This window comes from Zingiber officinale, chromosome 5B (genome assembly GCF_018446385.1).
Source record: "Zingiber officinale cultivar Zhangliang chromosome 5B, Zo_v1.1, whole genome shotgun sequence".
NCBI classification, from domain to species: domain Eukaryota; kingdom Viridiplantae; phylum Streptophyta; class Magnoliopsida; order Zingiberales; family Zingiberaceae; genus Zingiber; species Zingiber officinale.
In genome coordinates this window covers 125,192,332-125,209,059 of record NC_055995.1, presented here as the reverse complement: position 1 = coordinate 125,209,059, position 16,728 = coordinate 125,192,332, and the positions used below count along the sequence as shown (strand labels likewise).

Genomic DNA, 16,728 nt, shown 5'->3' with positions numbered 1-16,728 from the left:
AACGCCTTTCAGGCGGTACGACTGGCTCTAGGGCCAATTGAGAGTAGATTGAGAGTCGTGCCTATCAGAAGTTCTAGGAGCCATGCTCATGATAAGTGAGAGATCGAGCTCTATTCAGGGGTCCGACTAGCTTTGGGGTCGACCGGTGTAGACTAGGAGCCGTGCCTATGAGAAGTGAGGGATTGAGCCTCGTTCAGGGGACAACGACCCGTTAGGACACGTATTCTCCGATCTTGACCGCCACCTCTTTTTGACTCTTGACCGCCACATTACCTTAACTATTGGCCTCACCCTATCCCTGGGGCCAACCACTATACACTGTATCAACTGAGAACAACCTTAAACCAATAGTAATGATCTTGTCTGAAAGCTGTAGAAATGACACGTTGGGCAAGTGGCTATGCTGTTGTCTGGGAGAAGACTTTGAACTAGAGAAAAAGTTGATGACCTGAAGCAAAGAAAGGACTCTGAGTGCCTCCCTCCTCCGGAAAAACAAGCCAATAGAATGTTAGAGTGAGAACCAGGAAAGAGGTCCTTAGCGTAGGCACTCCGACGCTCAAGTCAGTACGGTGATCGAGTGAAAATTAGAACAAAAGATGAACAATAGTTTTAGAGCGTGTCCAAGCGTAAGACTGTTGTAAAGCGTGTACATGTCCAGTAGAAAGGACTCCCTTTATATACCACCTTTCATAACCTCTATAATTATGAGGTGGCAGAGAATGTCGGGTGTCAGACGCTGTCTAGTAAGGGGAAGACGTACAACCTGGGAGATGTACAATCACTGCCTGAGAAATTTTCCATTAACTGTATGTGCATCCCTTTTGTAACTTACACCATAACGAGGTAATTAAGAGAATATGCGGTCATAATGTATTGGATGATGGAAGGTGTATAGTCACTTTCGAAGAAGGTTCCATTGAATGTTCATGTTATAATAGAAGAATATTCTCTAATAAATAGTTGTTACTCTTTGACAAGTTGTTGTGATTTTCTAACAATGTTGTTCCCTGAAAATATTCTGACAGGGTATTTGACCGACAAAATGTATATTATACAGGCAGATCGATACATAGGAGGCAGGGAACTGAGTCCCTTAAGGTCCTCCGACCCTTGGACCGCTTGGCTATATATTGTGGGTTTCTAGGATCTGATATTGAAGCAATAGAGAGCCAAGTCCTGTACGCCTGGTTGGTTCTATGACTAACCGGTTATATGCTGGGGTACTTGTCTTTGAAGAATAGGGAATTAAACCCTGAGAGATCCGATCAAGACTTTTAGTTGATTGTCCATATGTTGAGAGGCTCGTCCTTGAAATGATAACCTGAGATCTAGAAGTCCGGTCGGGTCCACACTGAGAGTTGCTTTGCATATTTACTTTGATCTGACCAACACTATAATTGACCAGCTATATGAAGGAGGATGGGCACATGAGAAATGAAGACCTGCAGATACAATCAGCTGTTGGATCGACCAACATGCTGAGATTCTTGTACTCTAAGAATGTTAAGTTAGGTCTCCTGAACCCGACCGAATATATGACCAATTAACCTTGTGGTGGATGTTGGTTAGTCCTAGGAAAACGTACTGGTTCCACTGTACAAATTTTTTTTTAACAAGTGTCGAACCTTTCCTTAAATAACCTATTGTGTTCTTTAGAAGTTAAATTAGGAATCACAGACGGAACTTAACATCATTGTTTCCAAATTTAACTTATCTGTTCTTAATGGTTTAGATTTGAATCGCAAGCGGAACTTAACACTATTGATTCAAATCCACCTATGTTATTAATTCCATTAAATATTAATTTCCAAAATTGGCTTCTAGGACTGCATGGCGAGGCACATGGCCTTCTTGGATATGGGAGCAACCACCACCGCCTAGACAAAGTCTTTTAAAGAAAGCTAATATTTAATTTCCTTAAATAACTCTAGGTTTAACCAAAAAGAACAATCGAATCACAAATTCGAAAAATAAAACAAAAGAAACACAAATTCGAAATAAATCCGAAAACTCTAGAATCATATGCCTCTTGTGTTTGTTATTTTCAAAAATAACTATACAAAGGAAACTGGTATGATGCTGAAAATAATTACTAGTTATATTTTTCTTTGTAAGCAAATAACCTCTTGATCTTCTACCATATTCCTTTTCTAACCTCGGACGTTGTGTGGGCAACGATCTTCCGAGATGATAACCACCAAACACCTTCTTCTTCCTTCTAGGTTTCGGCTACCACAATTCTCCAAGAGAAGTAGAGGTCCGACCACCATCACCAAGCTCCAAGGGATGCATGAAACAAAACCTCCTTTCTCTCATTCTTCTCCTAGCTAGAACCGGCCACCATCAATAGCTCCAAGAGGGGTTGCCGCCGGCCACAAGAAGAAGAGAAGAGGGAGAAGCTAGGGCCGGCCACCAAGGAGGAAAAGAGAGGAAGAATAGAATAGAGTCGTTAGTCATGAAGACATCTCTACCCCCTCTTTTATATTCCTTGGTCTTGGCAAATAAGGAAATTTTAATAAAAACTTCCTTAATTCTTTTGTCATGAAAAGGGAAAAAAATTTTAATTAAAAAATAATTTCCTCCTCATAAACATCTTGGCCGACCACTTCTAATTCCAAAACAAGGAAAGTTTAATTCACACAAGAATTAAAACTTCCTAATTTATTTCCAGAAATTTATAAAAATATCTTCAATAATTTTTATCCCTTCATAATTGGTTAGTAAAAAGGAAATTTTATAAATTAAAATCTTTCTTTTAAACATGTGGATAATTTTAAAAAAGGAAAGTTATCTCTAAAAATTAAAATCTCCTTTCGATCTACAAATAAGGAAAGATATCAAATCTTTTCTTAATCTTTTGTAGAAATTAATAAAAGAGAATATTTAATTTTTAAACTCTCTTTTAAATCATGAACATGGTTAAAAAGGAAAGTTTTCTCAAAATTAAAATTTCCTTTCAATCTACAAATAAGGAAAGATTTCAAATCTTTTCTTAATATTTTATAGAAAGCTATAAAAGGAAAGATTTAAATTTTAAACTCTCTTTTAAAACCATGATATCCACATAAGAAATAATTTTAATTAAAAATAAATTCCCTTTTAATATGGTCGACCAATCAAGCTTGGGCTCCAAGCTATGGCCGACCAATTAACTTGGCTCAACCTTTGGGTCTTGGTCGGCCCTAAGCTTGAGCTTCAAGCTTGGCTTGGCCAGCCCCTATAGGTTGGGTAAGAAGGTGGGTATGTGGTGGGTATAAATCTCTATATACAAGAGACTACGATAGGGACCGAGAGGAGGAATTGGTTTTGGTCTCCCGATGAAATTAAGCTTCCCGTATTCGCCTCGAACACACAACTTAACTTCATCAATAATAATTCATACCACTAAAGAATTATTATTGAACTACCGCATCAATCCCAAATTACATTTTGGGCTCCTTTTTATTATGAGTGTGTTAGTCTCCCTGTGTTTAAGATGTCGAATGTCCACTAATTAAATGAGTTACTGACAACTCACTTAATTAATATCTTAGTTCCAAGAGTAGTACCACTCAACCTTATCGTCATGTCGGACTAAGTCCACCTGCAGGGTTTAACATGACAATCCTTATGAGCTCCTCTTGGGGACATTATCAACCTAGATCACTAGGACACAGTTTCCTTCTATAATCAACAACACACACTATAAGTGATATCATTTCCCAACTTATCGGACTTATTGATTTATCGAACTAAATCTCACCCATTGATAAATTAAAGAAATAAATATCAAATATATGTGCTTGTTATTATATTATGATTAAGAGCACACACTTCTATAATAACTAAGGTCTTTGTTCCTTTATAAAGTCAGTATAAAAGAAATGACCTTTAATGGTCCTACTTAATACACTCTAAGTGTACTAGTGTAATTATATAGTTAAGATAAACTAATACCTAATTACACTACGACCTTCCAATGATTTGTTTCTTTCTATCTTGGTCGTGAGCTACTGTTTATAATTTATAAGGTACTGATAACATGATCCTCTGTGTGTGACACCACACACCATGTTATCTACAATATAAATTAATTGAACAACTATATTTATCATAAATGTAGACATTTGACCAATGTGATTCTTATTTCTAGATAAATGTTTATACCAAAAGCTAGGTTTTTAGTATACATCCTAACAGTGGACCGGTCACCTCTTAAACCCGGTCGGCTCATGGATGACCAAATATGTAGTAGGTGTCAAAGTGCAGGAGTGAAGCACTAGGTCCATCGAGTACGACCAGCTCTAGGTCCGGTCGTCCTCCTATTGAAGACCTTAGTGCTGGATGAGGAGCGAAGCCTTGCTGAAAGTGACACTTTGGCCATCTCCTCTCCTTGATTTTGACTGTCAACTCATCTTGACTTTGACTATCACGTTATATCTGGATCCGCTTGTAACATCTCATATCAGTCAAGATTGCTGCCTTTTTTTTTCTTAATAGTAATTAAGCTGATCTGATGAAAAGTCTTGGGATTTATTCTTCCTTGCAATAATGTTTGCAGTTGGTCATCTTCCATAGCCTCATTGACGGGAAGATATTTAGAGAATGGGTTAGCCTAGCATTGCTGAAAGCATACCAATGGCAAGTAAGTAGCTGGGATATATAAACAAGTCGTTGAGAGCATTACGATCATTAAAACCCAAGAAACATGTTCTGAGCTTGCATTTACACACAAGAGTGACTACTAACCGATTCTTAAACTCAGATTAATGCAGCTGAAGTGAGGAGCTACAGAGAGAGCTCAGATATGTTTGATGTCAATAGGGACAAAGGCTTACTACCTAATGTAATCAAGAGGTTGCCCATGTTTAAGATAAGTTGTGATGAGATCATCGATTCATGTGGGAGGAACGTATGTTGTGTCGTCTGCTTGCAGGTACTCTTTTTTTTAGTTTAGAATTTCTTCTTTTTTCATGATCCTGTTTGTTTTCGCAGGATTTCATTGATGGAGATACAGCAAGAATGATGCCGATGTGTAGCCACATTTTCCATGTGGTGTGCATTGATGTGTGGCTTGTGAAGCATGCTTCCTGCCCTACTTGTAGACAAAAGGTTCTGCAATTTGAGATTTCTTGAGTGGATGATCTCTCTCTCTTCTAAGTAACACTTTACATAATCTTGAGAAAGAAAAATATACTTTAAAGGATCTATCAATCATGTTAAAAGATCTTTCAAGTTGAATGGGTGGATGAATGAAGATTAATAGATGGATGAACAAATAATATTATTTAGTTTATGTTTTTGCTTATTGATTTGGGTAGATGGATAGAATGGTTCCTTCATTTGTTTGTGTAGTTATTTATAGTGATAAGTCAATAAAAGATGAATAATAAATACTATTAAATATTATGCTTCTTTATAACTCCTTTGATCTTTTATATCTCATTCCACAAGTCAATCAATCCTTTGCAATCTATCTTCATAGTGATGATTAACTATGAAGAGCAACAATCCAGAGGTTTACAACAATTAGACTGAAGAATGCAAGAAATTTCTATCAAAATATGAAACTCCAAAGGTCTTCTCCTATCTGCATCTACTATACAAGATGAACCAACTTCTGTTACTCCTTCGTAAACTATTTCACTAGAACTTGTTCAACAACTTATAAAAGCAAATCATACATCTAGTTTCATACATCTAGTTTTAGTAAGGGCAATCTCGCCGGAGTGTGACCGATCATATGTTTGAAACGTACACTTTTTACTAGGGTTTGTTCACTAAGAATAAGCATTCTAAAGTCCCTTTCACTAACTTTTGTTAATGTTGTGGGGGACCTCCACGAAGGTCTCAGAGAAGGGGCGCCAGCTGACCACCGCCTCCTGCGCGCGCCGGCCGGCCGGCGGCACCTTGGCGGCCTCCACTAGCTTATTTATGAGCAGTGAACGTTTGATTGTTGTATCAGCTTATTTGATACACGAATATCTGATTAGATTCTGTCTTATTAGTTTTTGTCATGCAGCTCTTTTCCTGCTTATCCAGTGACTGAGCGAAACAGACCCGATCAAGATAAGGCCAGGAATTTAGTGGCTCCAGTTGGGCACCGATTTTTGGCCTTGCCACCGGCAGCTCCGCCACTCCTGTCCTCGTCCCCCATGGCTTCCATCTTGGGATCGCCAGCTTTCCTCATTCGCCCATTCACAAAGCCACAGCTCGCGTGCTCGCAACCACCCCGCTCTCAGTCTCAGTCTCAGCCGCCTCCGGTCGAATCCCAATCCCAACCCCAACCGCTGGCGCAGCCTTCGACGGCTACTCCACCCCCTCCGGCCCCTCAGCAGAAGCCCAAGTTGGGCTCCGACTCTACCGACTGGATCACCTCGAGCTTGACCAGGCGGTTCGGCCTCGGTGCCGGCCTCGCGTGGGTCGGATTCCTCGCCGCTGGCGTCGTCTCCGAGCAGATCAAGACGCGCTTCGAGGTCTCTCAAGAGCAATCCAACACCAAGTAGTTATTACTCCTCCGATTCCTCCGTTTCCCATGCTACTTTAATTTACAATCAAATTTACTAACTTCGACTTGTTCCATGAGAACAGAGTCCTGGACAAGGAGGAGGAAGTGGTGCTACCAAATGGCATCAGGTATACTGAACTGAGAGTGGGCGGCGGCGGTTCGCCGAGGCCAGGGGATCTGGTGGTGATTGACCTCCAGGGTAAGGTGGTCGGCGCCGTCGAAGCGTTCGTGGATACATTTGGAGAAGGGAAGAGGCCCCTGGCATTGGTCATGGGCTCCAGGCCTTACACCAAGGGGATGTGCGAGGGCGTCGAGTACGTGCTGAGGTCGATGAAGGCCGGGGGGCAGCGGAGAGTGACTGTGCCGCCGGCACTGGGCTTCGGGGACGAAGGCGCCGACTTGGGCTCCGGAGTAACAATCCCTCCCGCCGCCACGCTTGAGTTCGTCGTGCAGGTGGATAAGGTCTCCATTGCGCCTTCTTGAGCTCGATATGGCTCCATCCATAGCATTGCGCCTTCGTCAATGTGGCTTGCGACTGTTTAAATCGCGCTCATAGATTAATGAGAAGCGAAAACTTAATGCATTATCAGAAATTACTATCGAATATGAATTGCTTGTCTATTATGTTAACAAGCAAGATTGTTCTATGAAATGTCATGGAAAGATCGTTTAAGGCACTTAAAAAAACATTGTTATTTAGTGGAAGTGGAACTAAAGTTTTATTGGTGCAGATTAGTGTTGTACTAATAATTTAATTTTTAAATTAATATATGATAAATAGATTAAAATTATATATGTTGTTTATCTAATCTTTCTACTAAGTGTGTAAGAGTTGACTGATTTTGAGGACCTGACATTATCCTGAAATTCAGTTAGGTCTGTACGACCCGATAGTTGATGCGAAGTCCAGATAGATTTGCGGGGTTTGATATCTGATAGGAAATTCGGTTGGGTCCACGGGACTTGACAATCGGCCAAAGTCCAGTTGGGTCTATGAACCTGACAACTGACAAAAAGACCTGGTGGGTTGGTAAGTGAAGGTAAACAACTGGAGGAGAGATCCAGTGAGGACACGTTCCTCATTGAGAGAACTGTGGACGTCGGTCCAGCTTAGGTCTATTTGAAAAACCTAAGTTGAGACCTTGACTAGATCCTAGTCTCGAGGAGACAGGATCTAATTACTACCATTATTTTATTATGTTATGTTGACTCTATTTTGCAGGGTAAAATATATTTTTTATTGCTTGGACTAACATTTTTGTAGGGAAGAAGTTGTTGAAGAAAAGGAGAATCCGTGCGCCCGGGCCAGGCTCGTCCGGGCGAGGCCACGGGCACCCAGGTGGTCCAGGCATTTGGAGTCGATCCAAGTGTCCAGATTCGAAAATCCATCCAAAAGCTGATGTGGAGCGCGTTGACTAACTGAGCCACGTGGTCTAGGGGCCCGGAATGAACTTATTGAAAGGCCTTCGATCAGGAGTTTCAGAATAACAACTACTACAATTTTTTCTCTTGCGTGTGGCTTTGAAAAGTTTCGATGACACTAAAAGACTGCTCCAAAGTTCAAACAACGAAGAGTCCTTCAGATTTTCTTTCTGTGTTGATAACATTATATTTTCGGTTCTTGTAACTAATTCCTGTAATATATTTACGAACTGATAGTGGATTGTCCAACGAAAACACTCGACGAGTACGGATCTTGGAGTAGGAGTCGTCGAAGGTTCCGAACTAAGAAAAAAATTTAATCATGTTAGTATTGTTTTTTTACTTCCATTTTCTATTGCATAACTTATTTTTAAATCGAATTTTTTTAAAGATCATTATTCACCTCCCTTAACATTTGTCCGATTCTACAAATTTCACTATTATTAATGTAGTATATCTTGCACAACTTTTTTTTAAAGTATCACTCAAATGATGATTGTTTATTTATGCATGCACATTTATTTAATTTTTTAAATTAACTCATATATTTAATTTATATTAATTAATTTTGGGTAATGGCTCCATGAAAATTTTCTCATATTAATCTAGTAATCATCTATTAAAATTAATTTATCCATGAATTTATTAAAATTGAGATCCAAATTTTTTAGATGTTTCAAAAATTAAGGACTACGGTAGCGTGTGTTCTTAAATGAGGAGCCAAGCCCAAAAAAAGCACTCCCAAGTTGCCCTAGATCACGATGATCTAACTGTGATACACTCATAGTCAGCCAGTTAAAACGAGCTACATATATATTCATGTGTTTTATTCCAGTTGCACTGGAAGCTTAAATTCGAGAAATCTATCAAATTAACTGCCTGCCCAAAACGATCATTTAAGCTTTTATATTAACTAATTGGAACACTTATACCATCTATTACAATTCCAAAACTGAAAAATATCTCCGCTTGGTCGTCGTAGCATGAAACCTCTCCCGTGACTATAAAATTGCATGCGGCTGCCATGATTTTACGGTTAGACTGCAAAGGCCGCGAGCTCATGTCTTTGAAATCACTGCCTGAGATTTTTTATTTAAATATAATACTTTTATACGTTTTCTATGTTACTGAAAAAAGTATTGATAAAAATACTAGTGTTAAAAGTCCTTTTACAATAACGTATAAACAATGCTATCAGTTTTTTATAAAGATAATATTTTTACCAGCTTAAAAAAGAGTATTATTTTTTTACTAAAGATAAAAATTAGTATTTCTTCTATCTATAAAATTATTATCTATTATACAAGATAAATTACTTTATTAGATCCTTATAAATAATACCAATTAAAATACTATAAAATATAATTGATCAATCTAACTATTGAAATAGAAATATATCATATAATTTAAACAAAAAATTTATAAACATAATCTATAAATTTTGTATCCATGTTAAGTCCGTATAAAAGTAAAAAACACTACTCACTACATATGATAGGTCTAGTGGCTAGCGCATGAGGTGTTACTATCATGAGGTCTGGGGTGTGAATCAAGGTAAAGCCGAGGTAAATGTCTCCCTTATGTACTAGTCACTATTTCAAATGCTAATAGCCGCTCGTGATTTACCTCATCCGTGTTGATATTGAGATGGGTTGGCGGGGGTACTGGGGGTGAACATATTCGTCTTCTGCCATCATATTAGTTGCAACATATATTACTTCTTGATTGAATATTTCTGATAATATTACATTCTTTTTGAAAATATGTGAGTATCCATTTTGATAAAATAAAAACTCCACTTTTAGTTTTCCACATTCATCTGCGAGAAAGAAAATTATTACATTATAATTAAGATGAACCGGCTCACATAATCAATACATTAAAAACCCCATATCTTCTTGTCAGTTGTTAGGTCCGTAGACCCAACTAGTCTTCAGCCAGCTGTCAAGTCCCATAGATCCAGCTGGACTTCTTGCTAGATATCCTGTCACTCCTTAACCTATCTAGATTTCGTGTCAGTTATCAGATCTTCAGACCTAACTAGCCTTCAGCTTGGTGTAAGGTCCTCTAGACCCGCAAATTTCTATGCACTCGATAAATAGGTTAGATAATATAATATCTAACTTTAAACCATTTATTATTAATCAAAATCTAAGTTTGACCATCGGTACTAACTGCACCAATAGTCATGATACAGATAAAACGAGCGGACGCGGGATATGACGTGACAGTCAAAGTCATGATAATATGACGGTCAAAGTTAAGATGATGTGGCGGTCAGGGGCAGGGGAAGAGGGCATGCCCCACCTGACTTTGGCACTCACCTAGCATTAAGTCTATCGGTCCAGCCCGGCCGGATTATGAGACAGGCAGTTAGAGGTCGGCTGGTCAATTATAAGAAGCCTAGTACTTTACTGAAAAGGTAACACGTTTGGTTATTCAATAGCTGACTGGTTTTGAGGAGGCCGCCAGAATGTCTGACCCATCTCACGATCGACCAACCATAAGTATGGTCAAGGTACAAGTCAACCTCCTCGAGGCTCACAAATCTCTTTATGTATGCCCGGCCAGTTAAAAGGTCGGTCGGGCTCAGGGCACTCGAGGCTCACAAAGCTCTATATGCGTGCTCGGCCAGATAAAAGGTCAGTCGGGCTTTAGACACTTAACCTTATATTGCTACCTGGATGAATTTCTAGCAAGCACAAGGTATCAAGTGGGTTTCCAGGGCACATAGGTCATCATATTATTCCTTAAATGGATTTCTAACATAAGACATAACAAAGCAGACTATATAGAACGTAACTGGCTGCTCAAAGCAGAGACAGACATAAAGGTGGCAGCCGAGATATACGTTGCAGACAATATCCTAACAACTTGTCAGAATAACAATTATGTGTTAGAGAATATTCTTCATGAACCTTCTTTAAGAATTATTGTGTCTCCCATTAGCTAATCATTTATGACAGCATATTCCTTCAACAATCCCAGCAATGACATAAACTATTAACGACAAAAGAGGTATACATATGGGTAAGTGAAAGATTCCTTAGACAATTATTGCATATTACCTAGGTTGTGTACTTTCCTTTCCTTAACAACCTTTGATACACATGACCACCTTATAATTGTGGAGGTTATGTGAGGTAGTATATAAAGGGGGAGTTCTCTCTAGGGCAAGGGGGCGTTCTTTGGACATCTACAATTTACTCTCACGCACGTTCTTACTATTCTTCATTCACCCGCTGGAATTGTACTAACTTGAGCGTCGAAGGGCCTTCGCTAGGGACTCCCCCCTGATTTCAAGGCGCTGACATTTTGTTAGCTCATCTCCATGTGTGCAAGTTCAAAAGGAGGTTCTTCTGTGGAGTGAAAGGTCTTCTCTTAGTCAACCATCAATTCACCGTGCCCAACGTTCCATCTTCACAATTTTTAGACAGGATCAAATTTGGCGTCATCTATAGGAACTTTTACCTAAATCTATGGATCAGAGATGGAAGAAGCTAGAAGACTCATTATCGTTCCCTTAACACAAGAATATCTTGATCTGCTCATCAACACTCAAGCGCTGAAACTATTGCAATAGAAACAACAATAACCATTAGCTACTGGTGGTACTCTGCCACCACCCAATCCTGTCGCATCAACAATAACCCATGAGAGAGAGAGAGAGAGAGAGGAGTTGGGGAGGAAGGCATAGTTCATTTGCCGCAGGCATTCCACTCACCGATTTCACGCCATAAAGCACCCTTTCGCATGTTGCCCAAGCACTTGGGCTAAGAGGGAATACACCAAGAATCCTCTGGAGAAGCACCTATCCGAGAAAGACGCAGGGGAAAAGCTCCAACAATTTACAGCTCTCCTGAGCATGTTAGCACATTGTTTTCTCAGAGGGTGTTAGAAGATAAGTTGCCAAAGCATTATCAAACTTTGGTGATAGGGGAATACTCAAGGTTAACTGACCCTAAGGATCATTTTCTTATATTTGAGCATGCTGCCCTTCTTCATCAATTTACCAATGAGGTAAAGTGCAGGGTGTTCCTAGCTCACCACACTTGGAGGCTCGGTGCAAAGGTGGTTTAAGTGACTACCGGTTGAATCCATTCATAGTTTTAAGGATCTTGGTAAAGTTTTCCTCCATCACTTTGCCAATAGATGGCGCTACCAAAAAACTCCCCTGAGCCTTTTCTCGCTCAAACAAGGGCCCAAGGAATCACTGAGGGCTTATATTAAAAAGTTCAATCAAGTGGCCATGGATGTCCCTACAGCAACTACTAAAATTTTGATGAGCACCTTTTCCCAAGGGTTGGCTATTAATGACTTCTTCGTGTCCTTGGTTAGGAGACCTCCAAGGAACTTCGATCATCTACTTGATTAGGCGACCAAATTTATCAATGTCAAAGAGATGCAGGTCTCCTAAAGGAAGGAAGTCACTGCACCAACTGCAAATCCAACTCCCGAATATTGAGCATTACCAACTCCTCCACCTAGGGGACCCTGAGTAGGTCCTCAACATCATCATCCAGAACCACGGCCTCAGGCCATGCAGCATGTGGAGGTCGAGCAAGAGAGGTACCCCGAGCCCCCTCGAGGAGCTCCACGACGGTGGTGCAGCTTCCACCAATCAACTACTCATGATACACAGGATTGCTATTCTTTGGCTAATCGCCAGGGGGCAATCAAAGACTTTCGCCCAATCATCACCCCTATCGATGACAAAATGGCTCCCGTAGAAGAGATAAGCAGGATATTGAGCAGCACCAAAGAACACCACCACTCTCAGCAGCCCGTGCACAAGCCCCTGCCCAAATCCAACCAAAGCTACCAACCAAGCAAGAGGAAAACCACGATAATGCCGCCCAGGGTAACATTAACATGATAGCCGGGGGACCGACTAATGGAGACTCCAACCGAGAGAGAAAGTCACATGCTCGGCGTTTGGAGATTCACGTGATTGGTTGCAGTACGGAGCAAGCATCCGGACTTAAAATTAGCTTTGAGCCTAAACATTTGGAGGGGGTGAAAATACCCCATGATGATACTTTAATAATTAAGGTTGTCATAACTAATTATAACATTTATCGCACTTTTGTTGATACGGATAGCTCAGTCAACATCATTTTCAAACAAGCGTTTGAGCAGTTGCAGATAGACTCGAGCGAGCTTCAACCCATGGCGACTCCTTTGTTAGGTTCACGGGTAATGAGGTCTACTCACTCGGCCAAATAAAGTTGGTCATATCCTTAAGAGAGGAGTCTCTAGTGAGGACACGCCTATCAACCTTCATAGTCATGGACACACCCTCAGCCTACAATGTCATATTGGGTCGACTGGCCCTAAATGAGTTCCAAGAAGTAGTCTCCACCTTCTGCCAGAAAATAAAATTTTCTGTTGATAATCAAGTTAGGAAAGTTAAAGGAGACCAACAAGCAACACACAAGTGCTATGTTGATATAATAAAAACTGAGGCAAACTCTACACGAAAGATGCAATGTATGGAGGTCAACACCATCTAGGAGGCACGACCCACCCCGGTCTATGAGGAGAAAGGGGAAGTTTAGATTTGATTAGGCCAGCCTGAAGCTACTACCCAGATAGCAACCGACCTACCTCCGAAATTCAAAGAAGAGCTTGTTGCGGGTTTCACACGTAACAACGATGCTTTTGTTTGGGAGCCCAAGGAGATCAGGGGTGTCTCTCTCATAGTCATGAAACACGTATTCTATGTCTTCCTTGAAGTCAGGCCAGTCAAGCAGAGTAAAAGAGACTTCGGGATATATCAAAATAAAATCATTAGAGTAAAAGTGGATAAGCTGTTGGAGGTGAGCTACATCCGAGAGGTGCAGTTCCCGAGTTAGTTAGCCAATGTAGTCCAAATGGAGGGTATATATTGACTTTGGGGACCTCAACAAATCTTATCTTAAGGACTACTACCCCTACCGAGGATTAGGTGGTAGATTCGACTTTTGAATACTAGTTGATTTGCATGTTGGATGCTTCTCAAGGTTACCATCAAGTACCGCTCGTCAAGGATAATCAAGAGAAGGTTAGTTTCATAACTGCCCAGGGCACTTATTGTTACAATGTTATGTCATTCGGACTTAAAAATACAAGTGCTATTCACCAACGGCTTATGAATAAGGTGTTCCGAAAGTAGATCGTGCGAAACATGGAAGTTTATGTGGATGACATCCTTATCAAGTCCCTACGAAGGACCGACCTATGTGCTAATGTGGAAGAAATCTATCAAACTTTAAGATAGTATGGGTTGAAGCTCAATCCTAGCAAATGTCTGTTCGGAGTTAAGAGCGGATAGTTCCTGAGACACATTGTGACAGAGCAAGGGATAGAAGTCAATCTGAGCAAAGTTCAAGCCCTCCGAGACATGGCCCCCCCCCCCCCCCCCCAAACTTGAAGGAAGCGCAAAGACTGACTGACTGGATCACACCTCTATCTTGTTTCATCTCCCGATCGGCTGACTGATGCTTGCCATTTTTCAAGATCCTCTGCTGAACAACCAAATTCCAATGGGATGCTGATTGTGATAAAGCTTTTGAGGAGCCAAAGAATTACTTGTCTGCTCTGTAAGTACTCTGTGGTAGTTTTGATATGATCAATCAAGTCAAATTAGGTCCTGTTATATTTTGATGTCCTGCGTCTAAGTGTGTACGAACTTAGGAGCGCAGGAAGTCGAGCAAAAGACGCAGCTAGTGAGAAAGACGACACGGGAGAGAGTCGACGGGCTCAGTACGTCCAAGGAACAAGGTGTTGCGGAAGAGTACGCTGGCAGATGAGAAGGAAGTGTTACAGTTCCGAGGGACGAGAAGCTGGAGCGGAAGGTTGCTCCAATAGGCCGAAAAATGAATTTGGGTGAGCTCTATTCCAGATGGATGAAATCACCCAAGCAAGCGGAGCTAGAGCGAGAGCCTGGATCAAAAGTCAACAAGGAAGTTGACTTCGGTCTGGGCACCCTCGGGGTGCCTCACCCAGTGGGGGTCGTATAGACACCATTTGGGCATCCAGACCAAAAAGTTTATCAAAACTCAATGTGTCACAATTCGTTGCAACTTGGATAAAATTTTATCTATGTCTAGGCACTTGGAACCCTTCCAGGTGTTCCGATCAATGTTATAAATACAACCCTGACCCTAGAAGCTAAATACAACACTTGTAATCAATTCTTTTTCTGTTTAGCTTTGTAATTCAGTGCTTCAATTGCTATAAGAGATTTCTCCGTCCAAAGGAGACTTTAGTGAGCTTTTAACGTCTTGGATTATCAATCTCCTGATTGCAAACTAAGTAAACCTCAGTGCATCTTTCTCTCTTTAAATAATTGTTTAAATTCTATTTATGCAAGTGTTAGTTTTAATCAAGTTGTAAAGATCGAGAAGGGTGTTCATTTTTTATGTAGGGCAATTCACCTCATCTTTTCGGCCTCCAAGGGACTAACAAGTGGTATCAGAGACAAGACATTCAGAAGAACTAACCATCGACCGAAGCACAAGAGATGGCCAAACTAGGTATCTACCCACCGAAGTTCGAGGGGGAGTTCATGATTTGGAAAAGAAAGATGGAGGTATTCTTCAAAACATATTTTGATTTATTACTAATATTAAAATATGATTTTATAGCTCTAAAATACAAAGAAAAATATTAATGGACCAAGAATGAGCAAGCAAATTTCATAGCAAATGGGTGAGTCGAATTCCGTCCACTAAGCGTTCTACCTCCGCAAGAAGTCAACAGAATCGGTGCCTATGAATAAGCAAAGGAGCTTTGGGAGAAATTCCTGGAGCTACACGAAGGTACGTCCGAAGCCAAACTCGCGAGCTGAGACTTACTTCAGAACCAGATCAATAACCTTCAGCTAGAAGAGGGTGAAACTGTCACACAACTTCATTCAAGGATCAAGGAACTCATCACCGGACTCGCAAATCTCATAGAAAAGGTAACCAACCGAGATTCGCTAAGGTACGCGCTTAACGTATTTCCTAGGAATCCTGAATGGTAAACCTTAGTAGATGCTTATTATATCTCTAAGGATCTAGAAGTAAGTATATTAGAAGAATTATTTTCTACACTTGAAGTGCATGAAACTAGATGTGCAGATATGAAAAAGAAGCCCAAGCACAACATTATCTTAAGGGCAAAAATGGATAAATCAGAATCTGAAACGACTCTCGATGATGATAAAATAGTCTTTACGATAAGAAAAATCAAAAAAATTATTAAAACTAATAAGTTTAATCAAGTGTAGGGTAGTAGAAGGAAAAGAAAGGTAAGATGCTACCATTGCAATAAAGAAGGACACATCAAGGACAACTGCCCAAAACTGAAGAACAAGAACGAGGACAAGGAAAAAGACAAAAAAAAAAAGCTACCTAGAAAAGGCACAAGAACCTAAAGGCGACATGGGAGAAATTTCATCAGAATTAGAAATTGAAGCTTATGCTGAACTTGCACTAATGGTAAGTTATGAAGAAGGTGATAAAGCAAGCTCATAAGAAAAGAGTATCGAGAGTAATGATGAAGGGGGAGCAACGTCAGAGAAAAGTAGCTCTTCAGGGGGAGCGTATGATATCGACAAGATAAGTCAGGTACGATCTACCTCCTGATAAATTGTTTAAATTTATAAAAATATTGTCAAAAAGTTCATGTAAATTAGAAATACAAATAAAAAATTATTAAAAGAAAATAATGAGTTGAAAGGAACTTTAGCAGCGCCTTGTCGATTAGAGGATTTCGACAAGATAAAAATGGAAAACAAAAAATTGAAAATAAAAAATCTTACATGCTCACATGTTCAACAAGCTCGAATTTAT

The 16,728-nt window shown here is 40.2% G+C and overlaps 2 protein-coding genes across 4 annotated transcripts in view; both read left to right on the top strand.

Moving 5' to 3' along the window:
- LOC121987843 (NEP1-interacting protein 1-like) overlaps window positions 1-5,246 on the top strand; it is a 28,927-nt gene extending 23,681 nt beyond the window's left edge. Inside the window, exons 3-5 of one of the 3 annotated variants that reach the window (XM_042541563.1) lie at window positions 4,541-4,624; window positions 4,745-4,891; window positions 4,975-5,246. In XM_042541563.1, coding sequence (XP_042397497.1) covers window positions 4,541-4,624; window positions 4,745-4,891; window positions 4,975-5,115 — 372 coding nt within the window. In that variant the 3' untranslated portion in view covers window positions 5,116-5,246. Of the gene's footprint in view, window positions 1-4,540; window positions 4,625-4,744; window positions 4,916-4,974 lie in introns of all 3 variants that reach the window. The other 2 variants (XM_042541562.1, XM_042541564.1) reach the window with 2 other exon arrangements.
- A 692-nt stretch (window positions 5,247-5,938) lies between these two features.
- Window positions 5,939-7,222, top strand: LOC121985805 (peptidyl-prolyl cis-trans isomerase FKBP17-2, chloroplastic-like). The gene is made up of 2 exons (XM_042539465.1): window positions 5,939-6,481; window positions 6,571-7,222. Exons 1-2 carry the CDS (start codon window positions 6,135-6,137, stop codon window positions 6,968-6,970), a joined length of 747 nt encoding a protein of 248 aa, XP_042395399.1. The 5' UTR covers window positions 5,939-6,134; the 3' UTR covers window positions 6,971-7,222.
- The last annotated feature ends 9,506 nt before the right edge of the window (window positions 7,223-16,728 follow it).

Bases quoted from the DNA above. Each gene is read 5' to 3' on its own strand.
- LOC121985805 (XM_042539465.1), top strand. From the start codon at position 6,135: ATGGCTTCCATCTTGGGATCGCCAGCTTTCCTCATTCGCCCATTCACA. The intron at 6,482-6,570 runs GTAGTTATTACT...CCATGAGAACAG, and splicing joins CAAGAGCAATCCAACACCAA to AGTCCTGGACAAGGAGGAGG.